Source organism: Acipenser ruthenus, chromosome 1 (assembly GCF_902713425.1).
Source record: "Acipenser ruthenus chromosome 1, fAciRut3.2 maternal haplotype, whole genome shotgun sequence".
NCBI classification, from domain to species: domain Eukaryota; kingdom Metazoa; phylum Chordata; class Actinopteri; order Acipenseriformes; family Acipenseridae; genus Acipenser; species Acipenser ruthenus.
In genome coordinates this window covers 25,349,427-25,360,347 of record NC_081189.1, presented here as the reverse complement: position 1 = coordinate 25,360,347, position 10,921 = coordinate 25,349,427, and the positions used below count along the sequence as shown (strand labels likewise).

General features: G+C 35.4%; 1 protein-coding gene across 2 annotated transcripts in view; it reads left to right on the top strand.

The window, feature by feature from the left end:
* The window catches only part of LOC117408749 (tumor necrosis factor alpha-induced protein 8), a 33,753-nt gene extending 25,165 nt beyond the window's left edge, over positions 1–8,588 (top strand). For both annotated transcript variants that reach the window (XM_059022578.1, XM_059022570.1), the window contains exon 2: positions 7,414–8,588. In XM_059022578.1, the coding sequence (XP_058878561.1) occupies positions 7,414–7,979 (566 nt within the window). In that variant the 3' untranslated portion in view covers positions 7,980–8,588. The remainder of the gene's footprint in view (positions 1–7,413) is intronic.
* The last annotated feature ends 2,333 nt before the right edge of the window (positions 8,589–10,921 follow it).

Sequence of the window (10,921 nt, the reverse complement as noted above, 5' to 3'; positions counted from 1 at the left end):
GGGGCCTTACAACAGCATATACAAATATACTTCTGTTCTTATACATGTGAATTTCCTGAAACGATAATGCAGGCAGACAAGGTTAACTGCTGAATTGAATTTACAGTCTGACCTCTGAAAAATATCTGTTTTTGTCTACACTATAGACTGCAAGCTGAGATCTCTTCTAAAGTTTAGTTGCAGTCGAGAAACTTGACAATAATTGAAAATGAACATCATTCCAAGAAAAAAGTGGTTCCTGTGACAGAGTAATGACTAGTTGGTGTAAAGCTTTGAACATTGTTGAGGGGGAAAAAAACATGGACAAGTAATTATCCCTCCAATATACTGCACGTTATTTGTTTTTGAGTAACAGATTCAAGTTCTGCTTAAACATATTCATGTACCGAAACAGTAAATGTGTCAGAGGCCTGCTTTTTTGTGTGATGGTGCTTGTGGCTGTATTGCTAAAACAGATGACCACAGATAGAACTTGATTTATGTGTTGATTTCTAGTACAGGCATGTGTTCAATTGTAATTCAAACCAAAGTACACAGTCACTGTGGAAAATAACTACCGGTATGTGTAAAGTAGATCTGTATAGAACACACCTTTTTAATAATTCTGGATATTTCTCCAGTAATAGTTAGTGTTTGTATCTATGTGATACAATTCAATTCATACAGCACTTTTTTGTTTGTAGTTTTGTATTAGTTGAACTTATCAAGCTTGTTTATGTATTTATTTTTATTTATTATAAATAAATAAATAAATAAATAAATAAAGATGATGAAGACTTCTGAAAAGTTGGGGAAACCACTGGCAGGATTAATATGGAGAGGAAGGACATCATTTTTTATATACAGTACTCATAATTCATTTTACTTTTATTGTAGATACACTTGCAGTTTTGGTCAGCCTTGTACAGTATCTGGGATATTACTCTAAACACCAAACCAGTGCAAAAAGGACCAGATTTGAAAAATATAGGGCAACTCTAATGGGACCGTGGTAAGGGAAACGGAACATGATCATGCTTTAACTAAAATGCATATTTTGATTTCTGTTAGTGTATGATGTGGTGTTTGGATGTTTTATTTTAGTAGCCATACACCATCTGACCACACTGCTAAAGCCAAGAAGAGACTGAATTAGCCCCACTCCAGTTTGTATTGTTTGTGCAGCATACAATACCCTCTGAGCCCCTGTTTTGTGGAGCTGTCTGTTTTATATAGAGGGAAATAAACATAGTGTTCTTAATTATATGACAAGAAACCTTTTGAAATGGAATTTGAAATCCAGATATCCTGCGATAACAGGCCCCAGTACAGTTTTGATAACATATTATGTATGTCACAAAGGCTCAGTGCTGTGTAGGTGACGGCCAACTATTTAAAAAAAAAAAAAAAAAGCCAGCAGATTTTATAAAAGGTCTAGATCTGTTTGATGCCTATAAATAATGGGTTTGTTCATATGTTAATATTTTTTTTGTTTGTTTGTTTGTTTTTACACTGATAGTTGGAACCATGGAACAAAAAAAGGTGAACAATGAAAACAGAATATAACTGAACACTTGACAGACAGAAATAAATAATAATTGGCCTTGAATTTCATATTAAAAAAAATACTTGCTGGTCTAACCATTTGACAGAAACATTTCAGCATTTCTCCATTCTTTTAAACTGTGCTTATTTAAATCAGGCATCTTAAAGAAAATGGGTTTGTACAGCAAAATGTAAAATTTGATAACATACAAATTATACATGACACACCCCAAGTTTTTAGGCCTTTATATGATTTTGGGTCATTCCATGCCAACTCAACCAGTGCCGTTGCCCGTCCATCTCAGATTTTCCTAGAAAAATTCACCTGGGGGTTTTCAGACATGCTGAGTTCAGAACTGATAGCCATTATTATTTTTTTATTTCCCCTTCGACCTGTGACCTTGCAAATGTCAACCTTAAGTGAGAAAAGGACCTTGACCAGAAAAAATCACCCTGGGTGCAATTTAGATGCTACCATCATGTATGGCACCTCGTTCTACTTGTAGTGAATAGGGCTTTTCAGGAAAAAAAAATACTAGGAGCACCCTACTCACTTCTGGAAAATTGCCAGATGAGGGGTAACTGACAAGTTTTAATTGAACTTCAGCCTAACCCTTTACCCTGAAGGGGATGTGGGTCCTAAAATGTAAGTATTGCTGTAAGAACCTTAGGAACCAGTCTTACAAATTCTGTGAAAAATGTTTGGTTTCCAAGTCCCATGCAAGTTCATAACCCCTCAGCTCCAAGCTAGTGCCAGTGGAAGCACATACTGTTACTTTTCCTCTAGATCAATCCTCAGAATGCACAATTGAAGAAATAGCCAGTTTGGATAGAACTATGTGGCACTTTAGCCTCACCAAAGTGGCCATAAGCAATTCTTGAATGCATGACAAATGCAACTTCAAAAATCCCAAATTCCCAGATACAATAATATTTTGCTTGATGCTTGTAGATCCAAACATATGATTTTTTGGAGTCCCCCCACGCAAGTTATTACGGCCTAAACTTGGTACAAATAGCAGAAATTCAAATTTCAAGGGGGTTTAATGACCAGTGGACCAAATGTTTTTTACAGAATTTGTAAGACTGGTACCCAAGGGTCTTACAGCAATACTTACAGTTTTGGACCCACATCCCCTACAGGGTAAAGGGTTAGACTGAAGTTCGAATAAAACTTGCCAGTTACCCCTCGTCTGGCAATTTGTCAGAAGTGAGTAGGGTGCTCCTAGTATTTGTTTTCTGAAAAGCCCTAGTCAATGCTTGTATTGTGCCGGATTCATGATTCTCCATTTTTTTTCGTAAGAAAAACTAACTTTTCAAGCATGTTTGTGCAGTGACATATGTTGTGCTTTAATAATGAGGAAGTTGAGTTCTATTATTTTCCGTGTGTTTGTGTGTGTGTATATATATATAAATAATGTGAACCGGATGCACTCTCTGCGGTTCGTTGCCCCTTTAAAAGCAGACCCAACACATAGGAATGGAGGTTTTAAAGCACTTTTACACTATTTATTTTAATAATAACAAAAACAAAATAAACACCTAGCTCTATTCGAGCAATAACTAAAACACAGGAACCGAAACTATCTTGCAGGACGGCTAAGCCGTTTACCTGACAAATAAACAAAACAAACCACACAGGTTTTACACTACCTTTCTTTTTACGCTTGAGCACACTATCAAGCAGGCTCCTATACACACCAGCAGCCCAGAACAGACTGGCGGCTTTCCTCAAATACCCTGCACCTGGCTCTAATTTACAATGATCACCAGGTGCAAGGGACTATTAATAATAAAACAATTAACAAATCTAAATAAACAATAAAACATTAAATTAAACAATTAAATTAAACCAATGTGCATTTGCACATGTTTTTCATGCAGAGAAGATATTAACGCCCTTCCTGCTGTTACTATATATATTATATATATATATATAGAAGCAGTTACTATTTTTTTCTTCTTTTTCGCTAATTTGAAGTTGGTGTAAGAATTTCGCTGTAAAGCATATTCATTTGAATTTAAATGTACAGTCTTACTGAACTGTAATTGAAAGTACGCATGATCGGCAACTCAGCTAGAACATTAACACACACGTGTGGGTTTAAATTACGTGTGGATCAAATTACATTGAATCAGTACTGTGTAAATTACTCTTGCTAATCCAAACCAGTTGGCACTAGACCTTGTTCAGATTTAATGATTTGTTCTGATCATAAACTGAATCATACTAAAATCTCCCATCTAGTCTTTGTTTACACAAAAGGTTTTCTGGCTGGTTTCACAGACCCTGATTTCTCATTTAGTCGACCAAGATTAGTGCTAATCGGGGTCTGTGAAATCACGTATGCTAAAGACATATGCTAAATTAAATAATGTCCTTTTTCAAGTTTCATCACAGTGGATAACTGATTCTCTAGTAGGAAGTACAAAATGGGTAATAATGACATATGTACAGTACAGTGTTTATAGACATCTTCCTTGCTGTATATCTCTGTCGCTTGGGATATGCATGCTTTGTTGAAGATAACAGTACTTATGACTGGCTGTGTATTTGTCAAATGATTATGTGTTATATGATACTGTTTAAAGTGTGTTTTATATTCCATGCCACAGTTTCTGTGTTGACATTTTATTTTGTATTGGCATTGTTTTCATAAGAAATATCAGCTCAGAAACTCATGACTGCCGTGTCTGAGCTGCCTGCCATGCTCCTTTACTCAGTCTGGCATTCGCTGAAGTGGACAGAGTTCTTTCGATCCCAATATCATTTTAGCTTTTTACATGTTTAGACCTCCATAGCTTTGTTCTGGCCTTCGATAAAGACCTCCTGTTGTCATGATTTTTTTAAAAAACCTTTAGTACTTCCACCAACATTAAGTGCAGAAGATGGTTATTTCCCTTGTAGACTCAGTGCAACCCTAATGTGGGTTAATATAAATATCTTGAATGTAAAAATAGGGTGTGTGCTAATTACAGCACATTTTTAAATATATGAATCTTTCAGGACATGATTAGCACATCCCAGGTGCCTTGGAATTGTCCATGCAATAGAAATGTTGGCAAAGTATATTGGGTGGTCTTCAGTTAAATTTCAGATGACAAGGTTTATATTCAAGTAGGTTTCCAAATAAGTCTGTTTTTCTTACAAAATTCCTTAATTATCAGACTTCATCATACATGGAAAACAGCTGAAGTATCGCGAAAGGTCAGACACTTCTTGTAGACAAATGAAGGCGGGGGTTGTAAAAATCAAGTTGGATTTGCACATAAAAACATTGAAATTCTGTATAAATATTTGGATAACACCAAGTCTGTGTACTACATACCTCTGTTAAGATAGTGGATTCACAGTTCTATTTAATAATGAATTTTAAGTGTCCAGAATACTATGAGTTTGAGGAAAGATACCCTCGCTAATGTGCATGTTTTATTGTGTGTTTTAGATCCTTCGTACAGGATTTTGTATTTTTATTTGTTATGTCTATATTGCAGAAACCCTTTTTTCCTCCAGCTTGAGGCTATGTGGTGTACAACTGTTCCAGTTTGTCATCTCTAACAGGACCAGCATTTAAAGTCTGTGTTTTAACAATAAATCTGTGTTCCCTTTCTGTATACTAGGCACTAAAACAGTAATATCGAAACCTTTTACAGAGCTTTAAAGGTAGAATTTTGTTTGTTTAACAGTGTAAGCTCAGTACGGCAGCCACAAGTATCCCACAATTAATTTTGCACCCTCAACGTGTGACAAAAGGTGAGAAAGTAACTATTAGTCTAGCCTTCAACACCTGTGCAAGCTTCCTTACTGACAGTTGCCTTGTGATGAGCTGATTGAGTTCATTGCTGCTGTTAAAGAAATGCGTTTAGTTTTTTTTTTTTAATTAATTTAAATCAAGTTAAAGTTAGAACTCCCCCCCAAAAAAGCATATGCAGTTATCGTTTAGTATGCTGGTTTATTATATATAGCCTGTTATTATAATGCACACGACTCTATGGATAATGCCCTTACACTTTTAATGAAATCAATATGTCGATTTTAAAATGCAGCAACAAAGTAATCAGACAAACTAAACTCATTTCAATACATACACAGTAAATGAAACTCCCTTAAAATGAATAAACTAACCTGCTCAGAGAAGCATCTAATTTTAAAGCAGTTTCCAGATATCCTTTCGCTTGTTTTGCAGCTTTGCTCAGTTTACTGCTTTTCCAGCTTCACAATGGTTCAGGACATCAGGACATCTAACAACAACTAACATGTTACTTTCTTTCAATACTTTTGTATTTGGCCGTTTTTGTCAGTTTAGCATTATTATTTTAATATTTATTTGGTCTAGACTGTAATTTAACAGACGCTTACAGTTAACTTTTTTTTTTTTTTTTTATTAAACTCAAAAACATACAGCTTCAGCTTTTCCCTTCTTAGATATTTAGGTTTGGGTACGCAGGCCAAGTGTGTCTGTGTCTGGTAGTACTACAGTAACACCAGCACCTTTCATCAGCAAACCTGAATGCTCAGACTAAGTACAAAGACACTTTTATCCCCACTGAGGGCAGTCAGAATCAATCAGTTAAGTCTTGTCCTAACTTCTAATGTATGTTACCATATTAAAATTAAACAATGTTAATATGATCTGTCTACATGCAGCAAAGTGTGCAAAGAGCTCCCTAAAATGCTGCCGGCTTAGTGCCAACGCTTTTTTTTAATTGAACAGAAAAATCGTTTTTGGTCTTATCTTTTGTTGGTATTGTTCAGTTTGGAATATTATTCAAAAGGTGTCGGTTTGGGAAATGTGTAATCGTTGCATCCCTAGAGCATCGCGATACTGAGTTATGTTGCAAAGCAGAGACTTCTGGTGATTAGTAGGTGTCAGTTATTGAAGTAAGCCCACTAATGGGTTAAACACACGTGTTTCCAGAGAATAAATACACTACATGTAACTTCTATGATTGCTTGTCTCTTAAGTGCTATCGTAATTCTACAGTAAAAAGTATTTGGTAAAGAGGTACTGTAGACAATGCAGTCTTTCAATACCATCTTCATTGCTCCACTTGTTATTTTGCTATCTAACTTACTATATACATCAAAATACTGAAATATTGAGAGTGTTGAATAAGCAAGTGAGTCTTTACATCACAAAATCTCCTCACAATCTGCAGTTGCTGCTTGAGAGGACTGAATGAGAGAGGGTCAAGATTAAGGTGTGTTCTGCCGTCATTGTGCCTGACTAGCCTGCCATTGTCTCACATTGGCTTTATTAAGCATTAATTCATGAGCAAAGAATAAAAAGTGTGAGTACAATTGTGCATGCATTGGTGTTTTACAAAAATAGATTATTTCTCAATACAGTGAACCTTTTAATATAGATTTTCAAAAAATGTAAATGTTGATCAAAATGGAAGTTGGCAGAAAGTTCTGGTTCTGGTTGCTGACTCAGTTTAAAACAGACATATTGCTCAGACAAAAATGCATCTCTGTAACTTCAGCAGGAGGTTGTGTTCATGAATTGTAGGTTATTTTGAAATGGAGTTTTAGATTAGGTTAGCCCTGTGATCTATTACAGTAAATATTATTATTATTATTATTATTATTATTATTATTATTATTATTATTATTATTATTATTTATTTCTTAGCAGACGCCCTTATCCAGGGCGACTTACAATTGTTACAAGATATCACATTATACATTATTTCACATTATACAGATATCACATTATTAAATACAACATTTGTTTGTTAATTCAGGACTTCGTTCAGTGTTATGGTAATTATGGCTAGCAGTTTGCCACTTTTTTTTGTGACCTTACAGTCAAGAGTTTGCTTTGTAAGAAAAGACAACAGTGGGACATTATATGAACAATGTTTTTATTTATTTATGTATTTCAGTGGCCACAGATGTCTTCAGTTCCAAGAGCCTGGCAGTTCAGGCTCAGAAGAAGATACTGGGGAAAATGGCCTCCAAGTCGATCGCTACAATACTGATAGACGACACCAGCAGTGAGGTCCTGGATGAGCTGTACAGAGTAACCAGAGAGTTCACGCAAAACAAAAAGGAGGCGGAGAAGATCACCAAAAACCTCATCAAGATAGTCATCAAACTGGCCGTTCTTTTCAGGAACAACCAGTTCAACCAAGAGGAGCTCGAACTCATGGAGAAGTTTAAGAAAAAAGTCCATGGGTTGGCCATGACTGTCGTCAGTTTCCACCAAGTTGATTTTACTTTTGACCGGAATGTTTTGTCCAAACTTTTGAATGAATGCAGGGAGTTACTCCACCAGGTTATCAATCGCCATCTAACAGTAAAATCCCATGGGCGAGTCAATAGTGTCTTTGATCATTTCTCAGATTGCGAGTTTCTTGCTGTTTTGTACAACCCCTTTGGACCTTACAAACCCCATTTGCTGAAACTCTGTGATGGTGTCAACAAAATGCTAGACGAGGGGCACATATGAGCACTTCCTATATTTTCTACGGATTTACTTTTCTTGCATAAGTAACACTGCAGACTTATGAGAGAGTAAGGGACATTTGCAGGAAATAAAGTACATGTATTCTGTGCACAGTCAGAATTGATCACTTGCTGTATTTTTCTTTGTGATGAGGTTATATATGCTAATGTGTGTATTGTTGTGCAGAAGCATGAATGCCTTTGCTGTGCTATGCTGAAAAGATATATATTTTACTGCATTGCTTTAACAGTGGTTTAGACTGGGGGTCTTGGCTGACTAGCACTGAGGAAAACTGGTCAAACTTGACTCGTAATCCATCAAAAACATAAAGTACCAAAAATTAACACGCCTCAGTATTACTGTACAGTTTAATTTGCCCTGTCTTACAGATGGTTAGATTTTGTGTCCTGCTAAATCTAAAACAGTACATTGTTGTGTAATATTCATTATGATTCCAAAATTCTATTTTGTTGTTACAAACTTAAATATTTATAAAGAGTTTTAATAATACATTCCTTTTATAAGTACTCGGGATTTGAAACTTGTTGACCTCCATCTGTTGAATGTGGAAAGCAAATACTGTATGATGCAATAAAACAAGTACAAAAACCATATACTGTAATATTAAATATTATGTTGCAAATAGGAGAGTATTTAACTTAGAATGTTTGTTTGTTTGTTTGTTTTTCAAATGTTATCTAACAAAAAATATATAAAAACACAGCTGGCCAATGCTGTAAAGCTAATACATTTTTATAAAAGCAAAATCTGTACTTAAAACATGTCTTTTTTGGGGGGGGGTTGGGGGGGGCTTTTTGCGGGGGCCTAACCTATTAAAAAAAGTATATTTGCTATTTAATGATTAATATGTTTCTTTCCTTAATTTGATGTTTTAAATTGATCTTTTTTGCCATTTTCTTTCTTTTTGTGTGATCAAAGCTCCCAATGTGAAGTAATGCTAATCTACCTTAATTGTGAAATGTCATAGACAGAGTGGAGCATGATTATTTCCAAGTGTGCGTATGCACCACATTCAATACTAAAGGTCAAGTGCCTTTTACACTTTAGTTTTTACTACAGTATTTAAGAATTATGATTGGTCCCCTTTTACTTTCTTTTTTTAGCTCTTGTGGTAGATGGCAAGAGACCTTTTATACTATGAGTGGTAAAATTGTGTTTGTTTGTTTGTTTAAGAATCAGAAAGTTTTAGAAACACCAGACACCTGAAAGCAGGCTAATGGAGCACCATTGCATCTCCTAGAAAAAAAACCAAAAAAAAACACTGTAGCTGTTTGGAGTAAGAAAGGGCATTGTACTGCAGTCTCTGTTTATACCACACACATTTCTGTCAAGTATTATCACTTTGTATTTGCCAGAGAAAATAAAGTCCAGTCCTTTGCAGTTGCAACCTTGTCAGTTACTTAAGACCTCTGAGTAATGTCACTGACCTGCTCAGTTTCAAACATGCCTAAAGTGTATACAGGAGTAATGAGCTGAATATCCAGCAGGGGGCAAAAAATGTGTCAATGTCATAACTTTCAAAATCTCACCTTTCTGCAACAATATGTACAGCAGCCACTAGCCAGTCCTCTAATGACTCAAAAACAGGTTATAAACTGTAAATTGATCTGGCATATATATTTGCTATCCGAAAACAAAAGCCGATTACACAAACACATGCATATCTTACCTTTCAAGGTCTTCATTTATATCCAGAAAGAGCTCGACTCTGTTCTCTACATTATAGCACTACATTATGTAATTAGTGTGACCTATGAGCTATCAAACAAAGAGTAAAGGTGCAGGCGTCCTGTGGAAAACCAGTAACAAAGATTTATTGTTTTGTATAATATTACACACCAGTTTTTTTTTTACAAGCTATTTTAACATGCTGTATAAGTGATATTGAAGCAATACTTATTATTAACAAAACACAGATTCACAGAGGTTTTAGATATGCTTGCTTACTTTAGAAGAAGTTACTACAATCTTGGACTATGTTAGTCCAAGATTAGCATTTGGGGTCTAACACCAGATGATTTATGATTCACATCTTCAGTGCTGCGTTTAGAAGTCTAGGATAAGATATCTACTTGCAGACTTAATGTCAGATTGACACTTGTGTAGCCTATTACAAAAAAAAAAAACCTAGTAATTGTGTATGTGTATGTAATCCTCACACATAAAAAGAAAAACCTTACAGAATGGTACTGCTGAAATTCAGTAACGTAGACAATCTCTTCCATAACACTAGTTCAGAGCTTGCCAGCACAGCACAGATTTTCTAAATGTTCTGAAGGAATATGTGGTCTTACCTTGGAGATCCCTGCCAATAACCCCATCAAGGAAACTTAGGGTGGAAATGTGCAGCAAATTCTAATGTCCAGAACACTGAACAGAGTCATCATGTTTAGGAAATATTTCAATCATTTGTACTTCATATTAGCGAACTGTCCCATTCTGGTATTTTTTTTATTTTTTGGGCTTGCTTTTTCTGGGTATGTGTTTTGTTCAAAAACAGTAACTCTTTACAGAAGATTAAAGTTAAACAGCTGCTTCCTGCAACCTAATCATTTTCTGTACAGTATGTAACAGTGGTAATAAACTGGACTGTGTAGTGCATAAAGAATGGAGGGACTGCAGGGGAACCAGTACTAGTGATCCAGCAACAAAACCTTGTCCTGTTTCAAATTGCACTAATGCCAAGAACTGGACTGGTCACAGTTCTGTAGCACTGGGTTACATGAGGTTGAAACAACAATAACACTCAATTTAAAGTATTATTATTATTATTATTATTATTATTTATTTCTTAGCAGACGCCCTTATCCAGGGCGACTTACAATCGTAAGCAAATACATTTCAAGTGTTACAATACAAGTAATACAATAAGTGCAAGAAATACAATAACTTTTGTTCAAGCAAAGTACAAGTGTGACAAACCA